We start from the raw sequence: 18,239 nt of genomic DNA, 5'->3' as shown, positions 1-18,239 counted from the left end.
AACAACAGGAAGAATATTTGAGACATTTATTTATATTAACACTGGACATGTCTGTTCATTTGAGCCGACGCAGACCAGGACTTTAACCTTAGTAACTGCAGTAAAATAGATAAGGTGAACACTAACCACACATCTTGCAGCTGCAATTCACTCTAGAACAATAGGTATTATAAGATAAGATGGCCATATTTCAATATTATGGTAAAACTGACTGTAGTTTAACCCCATGCTCTTGGTTACTAAGCACTTTGGACCTGTTGTGAATTAAATACCTCGTTCAAGGATGCTTTCATCAGAGCCATATAGAGAGGGAAGAGGATTTGTTCTTTTTCAGCAATAAAATCTGATAAATATCCCATCTTTTGCAGCCTTTGGGGAAAGAACACAATCTGGTATGAGGAATGATAACAACAATCATCCTCAAAGCATTGAGAAATTGTGTCCTCTAGTGGCGCATGTGCTCCAACACCTCAGGTTCAGATACAAATGCAGGCAAGAGCAAAATAAATGCAGATTTATGTATTAAATGTATTGAAATAAAATCTGTCAATAGCAACAGGCACAAATTTATAGATTTCGCAGAAAATGGAATGAATTAAATGATTTTATAATGACGATTCTTATACCTAATATTTATTTGTCTAGTCATTTTATTAACTTTTTTTTTAAGATATTTTTTAGGGCATTTTTGGGAGAGACATGCAGCAAAGGGCCACTGGCTGGAGTCAAACCCGGGCCACTGCGGCAACAGCCTTGTACTGTACATGGTGCGCCTGCTCTATCCACTAAGCCACTGACACCCCCATTTTATTTTTAACTTTTATTGTATATTACGGAATTGTTTGATTTTATGATCTATGGACACATTGCTGCTTGTTTTTTTTAACCGTGTCTTGTAAGGTGTCCTTGAGTGCTCTCAAAAGGCGCCTATAAATAAAATGCATTATTATTAACTCAAAAAAAAAAAAAAACAACATGAGTTTTCTTTGCCTTGAATCTTTAAAGATATACTTTTAAGGATTTTCCAGACCGTAAGCAGCAGGCATCCAAGAGACACGACACAAAAATAAGGCAATAAGTGATGCAAAAGTCCAAAAGAGATTGATTTGGGGTTAGCTTTTACTTTCACTGACCGCCTTTACAAACAATAACCCCCAATCCTGCTTAGTATATCTTTAAGGTGACAACACATCCAGGTCAACGCAATTCTTTGTTTTGTTGCCCCAGAAGATGCCCGTCATTAAACAGAAAAAAGATCCAGTAGCACTCCAGTAGTTTTCACATTGTTCATACAATTCAATTAAAGCAGTTACACAAAAATTGCAACACAAGGCTTCATGATAAAATACAGCAAATTTTTAGTCACAATTTGAGATACTTTAACACAAATGACAGTAAAATATACTCTGTTTCGATGTCTTTACATGCTGACAAATGTTCGGGTAGTCTGCTTTACAGCACACATGCATCGACGATTTGCTTTGAGAAGGTGCAAGCTTGTCACAGTTATCTGTGAGAAAGGCTATAAATTCAAATCAAAATTTTTCACAGCATCAAGGTCAAATTTAAGCAGAATGAACCTTGCTGATCTTGGAAACTTCCCTCAACCAGCTCCAGAAAAGTATCTAGCTTCAGGTTTTAGTGGCGTTCTGCCTTTAGAGGTGTCAGACAACCAGACAGTTCACAGTGAAATGATTGCACGACACGTATGGCTGGTCTAGTATACCATAGTTATGCATTAAAGTAATCAACGTGCATAGCCGTACTATGGTCATCAGCATTGAAAACAGGCTTACAATATAAAGCTGAACAAAGGATCATCTGGAACAAACCCAGAGAAGCTCCCAAACACACAAACAGGAATCATAAGGCACCTGTATCTACCTTTATAATACTGCAGCACTATTTAGTGCAAAATTAGGCTGTAAACAGCATTTAAGCACAAACAACATATTAAATCAACTATATTCAGACTCAAGATTAAAAAGGAAGATCATCCTCTTTCACTTATTGCACAGAATCTTTCTGCTAAAGAGAATTTAAAAAAAAAAATGCAGATTTGATCTACGAACTGAACTAAAGATGAAACTGCCACGATGTTTGTGTGAATCAGATGACAGTACAGTGATAAGTTATCAGCCATTAAATTAGATTTTCCACACAGAAAATTAAAGCAGTGTCCAGACTACTGTAGGCCAGTGGTTGTGTATTGTCTAAAAAGCCTTCATGGGGTTTTTTATCCATTGTTTGAAACGCCACACTGTAAATATAATTAACACTAACTTGACCTCACTCACTCCAGTACTTGTTTATCTGTTCATCTTTTCGGACAGATGGACAGATTGTTTTGTCTCTGTACTCCAGCACATTAGCTGTGAAATGAAACAATGACTTTGAGGTTAAAGTGCAAACTCTCAGCTTTAATTTGAGTGTTTGCAAACACATCAGGTGAACTATTTGGAATTGTAGCACTTTTTTTATGCAGAGCCCACTCAAACAAAAAGGTCTACGAGTCCTACACTGTCCACTAGAGCTGAGAATGGTTTAAAAAAATTATAAAACCAGTACCAATACCAACACCCTTAAAGTGATACAGATACCAACAGAGTACCTCGTTTGAAATTATCCTTCCACATTTTACACATCTTTTTTATATCAGATGTCATTTTTTTTCTAGATCTGGGTACAAGAAGGATCGAATGCAGGTATCATTTGATTGTAGGTTTTGATACAACTTGACACTAGGTTATTTCAGTCGATATTACTAATATTATTCGATGTTACTGAGTACCGATCCCCAGCCCTGCTGTTCACCTGTTACAAATGTGAAGTTTAGCACTTAAACCTCAGTTAGTGTTCCCTTTAATGTTCTGGCGTACAGAGCCAAAACATCACTGTCCTAACGCTCACAGACTGCACTTTGTGGCAGCTTGTGACTTCGACAGCAAACAGAAAATAAAACCAACGATTGAAGAGTGTCTGATTCAGTACAGCCAGCTGATGGTGAAGTTCTGACTGAGGTTGAGACCAAGATCTGCAACTGTTAACACCTGCAGAGAGAAAACACATCGCTTCAGCGTTAAGAGTTTCTTCATTCTGATAAAATAAAAACATGATAATCTGAGGAGCCACTATAAAGCCTTCACACTAGATCTGCTTTTAATTTTAAGAAAGAAAAAAAAAAGATTTACATTAAAAATGCAGACTCTTTGTGATTACACAATATATTGCATTGTGTTAGATTAGCTGTCAAAAAACATATGAAGCAGTTAAATTTAGAATATTTAGGTATTGCTTACATGTGTGAACAATAATGATACAGTAATGTGATTACACAGCGTAGCACTGACATGGACCATTCTACATAATGAGTGCTTTTACTTTTCATACTTTATGTGCACTTTGTTGCCTATCCTCTGTGTACCTTTCCTTAAGTGCAGTTTTGAATGCAGGACTTTCACTTGTAATCGAGTATTTCTATAGTCTGGTATTGCTACTTTTTTTTTTTTAAATGATACTAATACTTAAAACCTCGCTGATGCATAAAGGTGAAATAAACAAAGCTACAGCTGAACAGTGACAGCTGATAAACAAAAAGATCCCTACAGCAAATAAAACTAACAACACTAACTTCATCTTATGCTTAATTAATTGCAAGACCACATTATTTAAGAGGCCAAATCCACTTAAGCCAACCTCATTATACTTAAGTGACTCATGATAAACATTAAGCACAACAGTAGTTTCCCATTTTCTGTGTCTGTCCGTTCAGCATGACCTCACCTGGTTGGTTCTGTAGGTGAACGCTGCATCTTGGGAGTTCACCAGCACTCTGCTTGGCGGTTGCTTCACACCATAGAAGGAGGCCGTCTCGACTGTGATGTAAGTGGCCTCCACGTTGCTATGGAGCACCTGTGATGTCATCACATTCTACAAAATAAGCAGATGGATGGGGGTAAGTTACATCGCAACATGTTTTAATGAGTATTTCCTCAAAACTAGACATTAAAGCTGCACAAATCCATATTTGTGTATTAATATCAGTCAAATGACTATATGTAATGTGAAAGGGGCTACTCATAGTGATGAACCTACAGAGAAGTACCACCTGACTGCAGCTCCCCCAGCTCTGTGGAGCATTTAGCCTCTTTCTGGTAGTTGTTTTGGTTTTACATCCCACAGCTTTAACTGTTCTGATTCAGTGTCACCGCTCTCATCAACCCCATTTTGAACCCCAGCTGTTTTCATTTCAAGAAAGCCCTGATAAACCAACTGTACATTATCTGCCCAACACCACACAGAAGACAGATAAAGATAGCAACTAGCTGACAATTAGCTGCTACAGAGCCAGATATTTCCCTCAGGAGTTGGTAGGGACCAGATCAGAGGTAAAAGTGAGTAAAAATTGGATCTGATGTTCAAAGAAACCAATCAAAATGAATGCTAATGCTGCATTAATATGTGCTTGAGGTGGCTGTTGGCTAACACATTTGTTACAACTACTTGAGAGGATGATCACATACAGTATATGTTCTGTTGACAGCATGTTCAGCTGCCCCAAAACAAGTGGCCAAAACATTAAAACTGGAGCTTTAAATTCCTGCCCAGTCTTTTACTGCTATTGGCCAATTACATACAATGTGCTTGATATGAAATTATGAGTGAGTGTCGCAAAAATACTTTAAAGATTAACCATTTTCAATTATTTTAACATCAAATGTCAGAACCTAAAAGCTTCTCTCTAGACAGGCAATATTATAGCAAAGAAATGGGCATTGATGGGCTTCACTGTAGAGGATGAGAATTAAGCCTCATTAGACCAGCATGCATTGCTGCTACAAAGTATGTTTTGGTTAAGTAAGTTTCTCTTCATCTACACACATAACCTTGAGCTATATCACACAAGTTCAGACACAGTTTGTGAGGGTTTTAAAACGGGCAGAGAAATGTGGGTAATCACAGACTGAATCAGATAATGCAGGGTGGGATGAGGAAGTGGTAGTGACACTAAGGGTGGGTTTTGTTTGCTTGTAAGGCAAAAAAAAAAATAGCTGAGTGTGAGCACCTGTGAGACGTTGAAGATGATGTAGGCGTACAGATTGTTCTCGTAGGTGTCAATGGTCTCTCCGTCATCCCAGAACAGATCTCCACTGGCAGAGCCATCGTCAGAGAGAGCTGAGACCAGATGGAGAGGCTGACCGCTGCTTACCCACAGGGTCAGGTTGGGGGCCTGTACAGATAAACATGGAGAGAGAAAAACAAATGTGAAATCGTACATTGAACAAGAGCCTGTAAGGTGAGGAAATTCGGAATCAGCCTGGAAAAAAACCAAAACAAAATAATGTAATTTGAGTCAAAAATCCTTTTTACCTGTGTTGGAATAACAGAGCCCTCACGCAAATGCAGGTTGATCTTATCTAGGGGTGCTTGGAGTTGAACGTCTTCGCCCTTGCTGCGCAGAGAGTCACCCTGAGGAGTAGAGAACCCCATGTGGCCATAAGTACACTATTCACACCACACTGTTCACAACTCACAATGCACTGTGCTGAATACTGATAGTGTGAGTGTGGGTCTTACCGTGTAGTAGTCATACCACAGACCCTCTGGGAAGTAACCATCCACATAGGTGACTCCAGGATCCAATACTGGTGTCACCAATAAACTCTTCCCCCACAGGAACTGTTTGTCAATTCCATAGGTTTTTACATCTTCTGGGAACCTTTGGAGTGCATGGAAGTTAGATACAGTAAGGCAAACATCTTCCTGATCCAGACATAATAACAATCAAACACTTACTCAAACATCATCGGCCGTGCGACAGTGTGTCCGTGTACATGTGCATGATGGAAGAGAGTGTAGAGGACGGGGAAGAGAGAATAACGCAGCAGCAGAGCCTGCTTCATGGCTGTACGAGCCTGAGGGCTGAATGCTGTTGGGTCTTGAGACTGTAAATTAAAGAAAAGAAAACAGTTAAAGAAAAAAGTAACATCCTAAAAAGGAGTGAAGGACAGACTGGCTCCTGAGTATTTTTACCCACTGTGCTTTGTGACGTTGGAGCCGTGACCGTAAGATTTTACCTTCATGTCGATGGCGTTGTGGTTTCGTGTAAAGGGATAGAAAGCTCCCAGCTGCGTCCAGCGGACACACAGTTCCTCCTGCGGCTCCTCGCTGAAGCCACAGATATCTGCTCCCACCAACGGGATGCCCAGAAGGTTAAAGGTCAACATACCTAAAGGAGACAAAAGAGAATTGGGCAACGTCAAGATAACATGGAAAGGAGAGATTTGGAAAAGGTCAATATTAAAGGAACACTAAAATGACAGAGAACCATTAATGAAATATTAAATGGACGACTTAAAACACAATTCTAGGAAATCTAAAAATAATACACCAGTGTGGGTGTTACTCTTCTTCCTCATTGTGCTGTAGTCGACAGAGTAAGTACAGAGTAGTGTGTGCAATAAAACTTGTGTAAGTACCTCATGAAACTATAATACAGATCTTTAGAAACGCACAACCTTCAAATTAGCAGTTAAAATACAACGTTAGTGTGTCATAAAATCCTATAAATATATTCCAAATTGCTGACTAGTTTGCATTTGTTGAACAACATGGCTATCACTCAAGGCTGCATTCATTCATTTTGGCCACTTTGGCAAACATGATAACACACACAGAGACACAGAGCAGTGTCAGCATTCATTTAGAGTCCTGTTTTTGTGCTCTTGCTCTGTTTTGACCTGATCTATGAAAAATAAGTTGTGGTGCTCATGATTAAAGAGGACTTTTGTTGATTTGTTTTTAAATGGCCAGATCAAGGTTGGAACAGTGAAATGTTAATATCAGAATAAAGCAGAACATAAAACTGTATGTGTGTGTGAGAACAATTGGCAGAGACAACACAAAGTAAGATGTTTTCTCTATTCCACCAAATTTCTGTTTTATTCATTTGAAAGTTAAAACATGGCTAGCAGTTATTTATTCAGTCTGCTTCTGTGTATGTGTAATGTATGTGTCTAACCTGCTATAGAAGTGTACAGGTCTTTCCACTGGCTCCTGTTGTCTCCCAGCCAGTGACCTGAATACATCCCCTGACTGGGGAAGGTGGAGCGAGAGATTACAAAAGGTCTCTTTGCCAAGATCCGCTTCAGAGCACTGGAAAATAGGACACATGACAAGAAAAAAAAAATCAGCCTTGCTGATGCTCGTCTAGTGTACAAAGTGATTAATGATCTAGCTGCTCTTCCATTAGAAGAGTTCATACAACTGTGCTCAGACACTGGGAGGACATCTAGGACGACCAACAAAGGCGACTGTGCAGTACAGCTCAGATCTACTGAGTTTGGTAGATCAGTTTTATCTGTTAAGAGTTAAAAACTATTGGAACTCAGTACCAAGTGAGATAAGACAGTGCAACAGCTTTTTTGGTTTCAACCCAATCATGAACCCATCACACATGAACTCAAACACTTGATCTAACATTATGAAATCTACTTATATCTTAATGCTGTAGTTTTATTATTGTTGTTGTGGTGTCTTAGTGCTGTATTGTTGTTGCTGTTGTTGTTGTTGTTGTTGTTGAGATGACTTGATGTTGTGTTGTCTTGCTACTGTTATTCCTGAAGCCGTTGTGTCACGAATATGTTATATTTTGTAATTGTGTTTTTTAAATAATAGTGTGGTTTAGCAGAGAAATTATTCTTTGTTTCCTACCCAGGGACTACAGATAAAAATGAGCTTATAGCTAACTCTGGTGCAGCTAAGTGGCTGTGCACTGTCGCTGTTAAATAAATGAATAAATAAATAAAAGACAGCGAACAGGCAGATTTAAGGTAAGGGCACAACTACTCAAGTTGCAGTTACATCAATGTCTGTCTAGATTCATATATGTGGTGAGGACTAAGGGATTAAGTACATTTTTGTGCTGCAATGGAAGTTATCACTATACCGACGTATGATTCTAGTGATTAAAATATCCAGTGAGAAACACGTATGTTATCTAACATATCTATGTTACTGCGAAGAAGCTACATATTCTAAAACATGGATGCTTCACACATCTTCAACACGGAGATCTGTACAATCAGCACAGTGTCAAGGTGAACACCAAAGATAAGAGTCACCAATTCAGATACTGACCAAATGTCTCCCCCGCTCTTCCTGAGCTATGACGCTAATTGTGTTCAGAAAAGTGTTTTTGCAGAACATTATAATGCCACAGTGAAGCTGACCTTTGACCTTTTTGATATAAAATGTCATCATTTTATCCTCTTAGACATTTGTGTGAAATTTTATCATAATCAGCATATGATATCTTGAGTTATGGCCAAAAACGTATTTTGTGAGCTCACATTGAACTTAACCTTTGACCACCAAATTCTAATGAGTTCATCCTTGAGTTCAAGTGGACGTATTGTGTGCCAAATTTGAAGAAATTCCCTCTAGGCATTCTTGGGATTTTGCGTTCATGAAAACAGGATGAACTGACAACCTGAGAACATAATTCTTCTGGCCACAATTGTTGCTGGTGCAGAGGCAGCAGTGTTCAGCATTGTATCTTTGTTGTGTGTGTGTGTGTGTGTGTGTGTTATAGGTCTTGACCTTGCAGATGCCTTAGCTTCCATAAGTCCATAGAGGCTGTGCATGTTATAGTGTATGGACTGTTTTTGCTGTGCAGTGGCACACACAGTTTTGCCTCTCAGCAAACCTCCGAGTACTCCTGAAAGGAAAGAGACACAAATTTACATTTTGACAATCACATGTACTCTTAAATTGTGTGTACGTTACGTTTGTTGTGTGATTTGTTCTTGAGATTTCCCACCGGGTGTGTAAGGGGGATTTTCAAGACTGTTTGATGGACAGCCCTTGGTGGACCCATCCAGGAAATTTGACGGCTCGTTCATGTCCTAAAGACAAATGAGGCAAAAGTCAGGGTGAAGACATCATGACCTGAGGAGACCAATTACTTTAATAGTATCTCCCATTTCAGCACTTACAATCCATAGTCCATCAAATGGCACCTTCTCATGGAACCTCTTAAGGTTGTCGTACCACCATTCATGAGTCACATCATCAGAGAAATCAGGATATGCCGTCAGACCAGGCCACACCTGGAGGGAGGGACAGAGAATTTTCTTTCTTTCTTTCTTTTTTTTAAGATATTTTTTAGAGCATTTTGCCTTTATTGTACAGGACAGGTAAGGGTGGGGTGGGAGAGAGAGAAGGGGGACATGCAGCAAAGGGCCACAGGCTGGATTCGAACCCGGGCCACTGCGGCAACAGCCTTGTACATGGGGTGCCTGCTCTGCCACTGAGCCACCGACGCCCTGAAAATTTTAATCCTAATACACCCTCAACATTTACTACTGACAGCAGAATACAGAGTGGAGGGTAGTAATTGTGTCCTGGAATAATCCCATTCATGAAATATCATCACTGGGTCTCACCTTCCCAATAAGTGTTTTTCCTTCCGCATCTTTAATAAAAACATCCCTCCTCAGCCCTTCATCATACGGCCAGTATGAGCCCTCAGGCTGAGAGCTGCTGATACCTGGGTCCTGCAGGTAGAGACACAACTGTCATACAAGCAAGCCAAAGCAGACACAACACAAACATTTAAAAGCAAACTCCTGCGTACCAGGATTATGACGTAGCGCTGGTCATGGGCGTGCAGGTCCTTGACTAGATCAGGCAGTGTGGCGAACTTTGCTGAGTCATAAGTGAAGTCCATAAATTGGTCCATGTAGTCAATATCATTCCACTGGACATCCTGTGAACAAATCAACGTTTAAATCATTTATTTCACATAAAAATGAAGAAAAAAATACAAACAGACACACAATCAAAATGGGTCAACTTTACCTGGGGTATCCCATAATTCCTCAAGCTCTTGACAACCTCCCAGGCAGAGTCGCTGGTGTTGTAACCCCAGCGACAGAGGTGGTAGCCTAAAGCCCAGTAGATGGGCATCGCTGGGTAGCCTGTAAAAACATGGAGGGATGAAGAGAGGGAAAGGAATGAGGAAATCGTCAGTAACAAATGCAGGAAATAAGACTATCACAGGGCTGACACATAGAGACAGACAACCATTCATGCTCACATTTACACCTACAGACAATTTAGAGTCACCAATTAACCTGTATGTCTTTGGACTGTGGGAGGAAGCCGGAGTACCCGGAGAAAACCTACACTGACACAGAGAGAACATGCAAACTCAGCAGAAGCCAGACCCATAAAGTAAAGACCATAAGGACAAACCTAAACAGCAAAGGTATGTAGAGTATTTTTACTTTTCTCTGTGGATCAGTGTCATACTTGAGTAGGGTAGCCAGTGAAGTCTGGCTTTCAAGAGAGCGTTGTAAATAATGGCTTCAGTTCCCTGTCAGAAATCACTGTCTGACAGAAAGGTAAAGCAGTGAAAATATTCTAAACATAACATTAACTTGGTGGTACTCTTGCCTGCTTCTCTAAACTAGGGGCATGCAGACTGACACCTACTGTAGGTAATACAGTGACTATGAATAAGGAACTCATACAACCCCACTTCAAAAGATCCGAACTATCCCTTTAAGCAACCTGAAGCTGTTTGTGTCTGTGAACCCTAGAGCAGTGATTCCCAACTGGTGGGTTGAGGTCCAAAAGTGGGTGAGACACTTTATTTTAAAGTACAGTGAATTTCCAGCACAGAGCTTTTATTTTGAAGTGCCATTTTGTGCTGTAGAGTGAGTGACTGACCTACAGCTACTTGACAGACAGCAAACTGGCTCAATGACATGGACAAAGCTCATAAGACAATAAATGTATTAAACTATGTGGACCTCGAACTAATGACTAATCTAGACCCTGTGGTTGGACCAGTTGGGAACCACTGCACTAGAGCATTTCTTTTAGTGTTTATTTTATTCATCCATGTTTGATACAAAATCAAATAATGGATTGTAGCAACTGTTCAGCCTCCAGAGTGACTGAAACTCTCTTTTTAAGTGAGTAACAGCTGCAAAATGCAACTCAGAAAAGTAGTCTGTAAGACAGGAATGTGCTATCATCATATAGCTACTGTACACAACATTCCCACGTGACTTCACCCCCACAAACTCCTACTGACCTATGACTTCCACATACTGTTCAATCACTGCAGCAGGGTCAGGACCAAGGAAAACATAAAAATCAAGGATTCCTCCAATAGTACGCCAGGTGAGCGCCGGGGCGGGCTGGAGGATCACATCTGAAGAAACAGAAAAACTAAGGATGAACATTTGTTAATTGGAAGTTAATTCTTCACAGTGAGCTTTAATTAGGGACCACTGAGAGCACGCCTACAAAGCTAGCGAGCAAATAAAGAAAGTACAGAGGATATAATGAGTGACTAAGAATACATGTACAGCTATGTAAATATTTTTAAGTAAGTGGCTGATTATCCCTGCTCTGTAACATCTCTCATGATGACGAAGGGAAACCAATAAAATTAAACATTATCTACATTTACAAACCTATTCAACCGTTCAGTAAGCAGCACTCAGTATCTCCATTAGGAATACTAATGAAATACAGCGTGACCTCTAAATGACCTCTATACATAACACTAGAAAATTCATATTTCCTGACACTGCAGTCACGCTTCTGTGAAACTGCACAAACTGCCATTTAAGGACTTCTGTTTTTTATAAAGTTGCTTAATGGTGTCATATGAACAGCTGTGTGACTTTAACAATCAGCTGCTAATGTGTATGACTGCACGTAGTGAAACCTTAAGTGGAAGTATCTGGCGTCTAGCAGACTGACCCATTGCATTGCTGTTCAGCAGGAAGACGCCGTGTGCGTTCCCTCTGTCCTCCATCGCCAGGTAAAATGGATGAGCTCCATATAAGTTTGTTTGTTCCTACATCGTAGAGAGGAACACATTTTCGTTTATCTTATTTGTACAAAGATGAATTGCACATTCAATAAAGATGTAATCCTAAGTAGAAAGATCCTGAATGTCACAGAAGGAAAAACATCGGTTTAATATATGATGGCTCAGTTCCATTAAGTGTCCCAGGAAGCTATTCCAGTGAGCCAGCATGCACAACAAGACCTCTCTTAGGTGGAATACAGCCATCATTGCTTCTATTAAATAAACCCGTGCTTTTCGTGCCAAGACATGTCAAAATGTCTTCTGTGAAAAAGCTCTATCTTTCATGCTGACTCACTCTCACACCATCATGGCTTACTGGAACACATTAATGTTATAAATAATACTTATACTTTTCCTACTAACATTTAAATGTCTGCTATTGTTTTAAACATTTGTGTCTAAAATGTTTGAGACCATAACAGGTATCGTCATACCATAGGAGGCACATCTCTGGCCCACATGGTGAGTGTGTTCCAGTGGACATCGTGCAGGAAAGTGGAGCGGTGCTCACCCAGCCCATAAATGAACTGACTGGGCAGGGTGGTGGATAACTGGAGAAACTGATCCGCATAGAAGAGAGGAGCCGCTGTGGTGTTCAGACTGAAAGGAAACCGTTGAAAGGAGACACAGTATTATAACATTAATTATTACATAACAAGATACAGTGGATTATTTTCACAACTGGATGTGCCTTAAAAAAAAAAATACTTCACCCGCAGAAATTACCATTTGTATATCAAGTGCTCACCACGTGTTAGAGTGAATTTTCTTGCATGCCTCTACAGTGACTGGAGAATCCAAAAAAGGCAAATATTCCTGAAGTACTGACCATACAGCTGGATAAATGAGACTGGGATTATACTGCCCGAGTTGTGTGAGAGTTTGTGAACAAATGTTTTGATATAGTTTTGCTGCTGTTAAGCGCAGCCCCCTTTTATTTCAATTCATGAGGAATGTTTGCCTTTTTGGATTCTCTGTTCACTGTCGGGGCATGCAAGAAAAACAAAGTTTTCTCGGAGAATTCAACCTAACATTTTGTGAGTAATTGAAAGACAAATGATGTGGGTAAAGTATTCCTTTAAGAGTTTCTAGTATACTATAGAGGTTAGATTGTGATCATCACACCTTCTTTACCCATCCTAAAATAGCGTATTCAAGTCAGACTTACAGCACTGCACCTGTGGAGCTCCTCTTCACAATGAGCCCAAATGGCTCCTTTGAAAGCTCTACTTTGTAGGCTGGACTTTTGGCCTTCTTGGTGGCAGCGGGAACAGAGATTGGAACCTCAAATCGTGAACTGGAGGGGTCTGTAATCTAGATTAAGAAACGTGACAAAAACAAACAGACCAGAGAATTTATAGTGGTGTGTAATTAAAACTTTATCAGCTGACCTATGAACAGTTACGACTGCTTTACACCCACCTGGTTGAATAAAAAAGGGTTGGCACTGATCGTATTAGGCAATAAATTTGTTGTTTGCTTACATGAATGATGGGTGTCACTCACCCTGACTCGTAGCCGTGTGTCTGTCTCATAACGTATCTCCACCTCTAGAGAGAGAATATCTGCTGGGTAGTAGGTCTTCACCTCCCTTACGAGTGTACCTTTCTGTCCCAGCACTGTGTCGTTTATTGACACAAGCGAGTAAGAGGGGAAATCCTGGGGATAGAAACACCAAGGGATACCATTTCTCCCTGATGGGCGAGTGGCAGAGGACGAGGGGGAGGATGCAGGGATAAAGCAACAGTTTCTTGCCTCACACAACTCTCGGGTCACAACCACCTCTCTTTCAGGGTAGCAGTCAAACCTCCACGCCTCAGGGATTAAACTGCAAGCCTCCCGGCGGGAAGCAGCCACAGTGTCGTTTACTAGTGTCTCTACTCGAGAGTCTGGTGTTTGTGCAGGGGCCGGTGACGGGGGTCTATGTGGCTGCTGCGTGGACGGTCGGTGCAACCAGAACATGGTACCCAGTAGCCAGCCTCCACAGAGGAGCAGCAACAGGCAGCCAATCACAAGGAAACCTGTGGTGACAGAGCATGCCGGCCTCTGTGGAAGCAAGGAGGCTTCCTCTGGCTCCGGCACCTTAAAACACAACAAGGAAATCAAATAAGACACACAAAAGCAATCAAGAGAAACTATTTTTTTGTACTGTAAAAAACTGCTGATCCTTGAGAGCTACCATGGTTTTTTTTTTTTAATTTAACCAGGAAAGCCTCATTAAAGGGCAATTCCAGTATTTTTCGACCTAGACCATACAGTATTTTCCCATGTTTTTGTGCCGCCATTGAGAGTGCTTGTTTTTGCAACTATCAGGCTCAGGTTGTTATTTTGAGACTGACATTTTTTTTCTATACCTTTTGCTTGTTCTGCTCGGTCTTGTGTCCAAGTCTCGCTGAAGGAGACGACTTGTTCGTAAATCTTGCAGACTTTTTTTTTACGTTGTCAAAGTCTGCTAAATATTCAGCCACAACACTGAAAACTTTCAGATAAGGTTAAGATATGCTTTCTGTACTCAAAAAAAACCAAACTATTAATGGCACTCATCTCTCCAACTCTCACTCATGTAATAAGTCACCGCTCAAGAGATTTCAGAATGAGACTTCTCATTACACTGTAGACTGTTTCACTGCTGCTGGCTGCAGCGCTCTCTCAAAACTGGACCAATTCAAAAATTGTTCCCACAAGTCAGGTAGACACAAAAACGTTGGGAAATAAGATTCAAGTTGATAAATACCAAAGTTCTACTTTAAAATAAAAATATCATCTTCAACAGTGTCCAAAACAGGCAGCAGTGTTACAGACTAAAACATAAAAAATGGGAAACACAAACTCCTGAAACAATCTAAAGTGGCACCCTCAAAACAACCTAGAGCTGTCTCAAGCCATTACAGAGACAGACTGAAGGGCTCCAACTAAAAATTGTTTTCATTATCACTTATCACTTGTTTAGTCCAAAACCAACAATCATTTTGTTTCCTAAGAGCACATTCAGCACCAGATACAGACTCCCCCACTGTTCAAAAGAGCGCTACAAAAAATCATTCATACCCACAGCAATACAACTGAACAACTCCTCCCTCTGATCAAACTCATATGCACTTTGAACCATTCTTCCTTTTCTACAAAGATATTTATTGTACTGTTTTTATACACCCTTTTATACCTTTTATTCACACCTTGTGATCTCATGTACTTTTAGGATTTTTCTTATGCAAGTATGTGTGCTGTGTTCTTGTGATTTGTGTCTTTTGTCATTCTTGCCCCTGCTGCTGAGGACATTTTAAATTCCTCCTGGGGATTAAATAAAGTCTATCTATCTATCTATCTATCTATCTATCTATCTATCTAATCACAACTCAAACAAAAGGCAACAAATCCTCACAGCTGAGAGGCTGGGACTGAGAAAACTATTCATTAGCTCTTAAGAAAATCAAACTACAACTATCAAACAATGAAATAATTAGACTAGCATGGCTAGATTTATAACATTGGCTGCCCAAATAAAGAGCATGAACTCTCGACATCAATTATTTAAATCTACAGAAAAAGACCAACAATTTGCACTTTAAATCTGACTGCAGAAGGTTCAAGCCAGAGGAAGCGGTCTACATAAACACATGAACTCACTGGGACTTCTTCATGGACAGGACGAGGCTCTTCTGACAAAGCTGCATTGGAAAACTGAACATCTTCAGGGTTCAGCCGCTTGTACGACACCATCCTGACAGTGTATGCTTGTCTAAGTGAGCGGTTGAACATGTGAGAGACAGAAACAGAGACAGCACACAAAATTCAGTTGGGTGGAAAATCTCATTTCCTGATAATTGGAGCTGGTGGGAGAAGTGTGCATAAGAACCGCTGGAGTGAAATTGATTTGACAGTTAAGTTTGACGATTTCGCTTTAGCACTATCAGAGACGAACGATGCAGGCTAACAGAGAGCAGATGGATGCTTAAGACAAAAATTACGGGAACTACAATGCAGTGATGGAATTTAACTAAATAAAATTACTGAAGTACTGTACTTAAGTGCAGTTTTGAGGTACATATACTTTTCTTGAATATTTCCATTTTCTGCTACATATACTTCTGCTCCACTTTATTTATTTGACAATTATATATTTAAGTTATGTTAGGACTTTTAACTTGTAACAGCATATTTCTACACTGTGCTGTTACTGGTTTTACTTAAGTAAAAGATCTGAAAACATCTTCTGCCATTGCTTTAATGGATTTTTAAAAGTCAGGGACTAAAGATGAGTATATCTATGGGGTCATTAGTCAACACACACACACACACACACACACACACACACACACACACTTAGCATTTAAGCTGGGGAAAAAGGCTCCCATAAATGTGCCATTACACCGTCATAAATTACTATAATTTCTATGTTTAATTTGTTTAACGATCATAACTGTACATTAAAGTCAAGCTGCATCTTGTACTGTAGACTGTTTACCTTCATCTCGAGGGTACACATGAGAACATATCGTGTTTATATAGCTATACTTTTAAATAAAACCTAGCAATGCCTTGGTATAATGTCTCAAGGTCGAGGTATGACGAGGGCCCATACTGATATGGCATGATGAACACTGTCCGAGGAGCATTATGTTATACTTAGCTAACTACAGCTAGCCCTGCGTTACTAAATCATGTGAATGTCAAAGTTCACCGCAGACATTTGACGATTTAATAAAATACAGTTCAGCCTGTCAAAATAATAAGGTTATAGCAGTGAGGGGACATTAACTGCTGCCTCGAGCCTGACACAGTGGTACGTTACTGTGGCATTACAACGTTTATCAGTGTTAGCTAACTTTAACGGCAGTGTAACTTGAAGCTAACGCGAGCTAACGTGACAAGGGCGTTAACATCAGCAGCACTTACCTGGATATCCCTTGAGTCTTACATACACAGAAAAATATAGTTTACACAGCAGCTTTCCGTCTAAATTAATGTATCTTTAGCTAAATAATCCGTAACGTTGAGAACCTCAACTGTCTGCATCGTGCGCGTCTGTTTATCTTCATGTCACGTTCACTGTACATCGTAATTTATACAACTTCCGTTTGACAGCCTTTCTGTAAACTTAAAATGTCATTTAATGTGCTCATGTCGACAACGTTTTAAAATATAAAGACTGATAATACTTCACCTGTCATGTTGTCTTGTTCTTCTTCTTCTTCATTTTTTATTTTGTTAAATAAAGAGTTAAGGAGAAATATGTCCTTGCCACGGTGCTGCCTTCAGGAGCAGCTCAGGGTTTTCTAAAACTTGTAAATCAACAGTCTTCTGTCATCAAAAAAAAAGAAGCACTTAATTTTATTTTCTGGGAACGTTTAGCAGGCTAGTTTAACTACCAGTAGTCGAATTTCTCAGTGGTTCAAGAAATTAAACTGACATTGCTAAAATATTGGTTTAAAATGTCTCATATTGACTAACAAAATGCACTGCACATAATCTTGGCCAGTGTTGGGGAGCAACTGGTTACATGCAAATAAATTACAACATTAATGCAACTGTAATCAGTTACAGTTACTGAGAATAAATATGTAATTAAATTACAGGTACTAATCAAACATGTTGGTGATTACAAAAAGGGGTTACATCCAAATATAAGGTTTTCTGTAAAAAGTTTAAACGTAGAAAAACTCTGTTTCTTTGCATGTTTTTGCCCTGCATGAAAACCTTCATTTGGCATAGTCTATTTCCAGACATCTTTCAGCTTTGATAATAAAGAAAAAATAGGGAGTGCTGCACTGGCTTAAGGCTCTGTGTAGTTAGTTGGGGGAAGAATGTAGGATGGGGCAAAGAGTCACTTACTGATAAACAAACAAACAAACAAACAAACAAAAACAACGCCTTACCAGGGGACTGTATCACGAAGCAGGATTAATGTCTCAGCGAGGTAACTTCAGGGTTAACCCTGGGTTTTCGGTCTCACGAAGCCGGTTCAGTTCTTATCGGGGTAGATCACCATGGTAACTTACTCTGAACGGCTATCCTGCTCCGGAGCAGGGTAAGTTCAGGGTTGAATCTGATCCTATAAAAAGCACCACCCACTGGCCAATCAGCTGTTCGGAAAAAAAATGACAGAAATGCAGCCCAGTCATGACGGGAAGTTTAATTCATTTGATTGACTTTGATTTGAAAGTTTATTTTGAACATTAAAAAAGAAAAGAAAGCAACAACAACAGACAATGAAAAGATTGTTCAAAAAGGAGTGGAAAGAAGTTGTAATTTCATCCCACCCCTTCATAAGAAAGAAACTGATCATTTGTGGACACTTAATAGCACCATTAATTAGTGCCAACATTTTGTTTTGTTGGAGGAAATG

The 18,239-nt window shown here is 39.8% G+C and overlaps 1 protein-coding gene across 1 annotated transcript; it reads right to left on the bottom strand.

Annotated features, from left to right (window-relative positions):
• Positions 1–956: 956 nt before the first annotated feature.
• On the bottom strand, positions 957–16,954 carry gaa2 (alpha glucosidase 2). Its single transcript, XM_049571564.1, has 21 exons — positions 16,790–16,954; positions 15,521–15,632; positions 13,400–13,975; positions 13,062–13,207; positions 12,328–12,493; positions 11,782–11,878; positions 11,105–11,224; positions 9,862–9,980; positions 9,638–9,769; positions 9,447–9,557; positions 8,997–9,110; positions 8,822–8,906; positions 8,602–8,719; positions 7,022–7,155; positions 6,078–6,229; positions 5,797–5,945; positions 5,578–5,719; positions 5,371–5,469; positions 5,066–5,230; positions 3,784–3,930; positions 957–3,050 (listed from the first exon to the last, which is right to left on the bottom strand). Exons 2-21 carry the CDS (start codon positions 15,611–15,613, stop codon positions 2,985–2,987), a joined length of 2,931 nt encoding a protein of 976 aa, XP_049427521.1. The 5' UTR covers positions 15,614–15,632; positions 16,790–16,954; the 3' UTR covers positions 957–2,984.
• Between the last annotated feature and the right edge of the window lie 1,285 nt (positions 16,955–18,239).

The sequence above is a fragment of the Epinephelus fuscoguttatus genome, linkage group LG3, assembly GCF_011397635.1.
Source record: "Epinephelus fuscoguttatus linkage group LG3, E.fuscoguttatus.final_Chr_v1".
In the NCBI taxonomy this organism is placed as follows: domain Eukaryota; kingdom Metazoa; phylum Chordata; class Actinopteri; order Perciformes; family Serranidae; genus Epinephelus; species Epinephelus fuscoguttatus.
The sequence above is the reverse complement of the archived record's forward strand: the minus strand, read 5'-3'. Positions and strand labels throughout refer to the sequence as shown.

Coding starts and splice junctions, on each gene's coding strand:
- gaa2 (XM_049571564.1), bottom strand. CDS start 15,613: ATGGTGTCGTACAAGCGGCTGAACCCTGAAGATGTTCAGTTTTCCAAT. Junction 6,230..7,021: donor CCTGTACACTTCTATAGCAG/GTTAGACACATA, acceptor TGTCTCCTTTAG/GTATGTTGACCTTTAACCTT. Junction 5,946..6,077: donor ACAACGCCATCGACATGAAG/GTAAAATCTTAC, acceptor TTTAATTTACAG/TCTCAAGACCCAACAGCATT.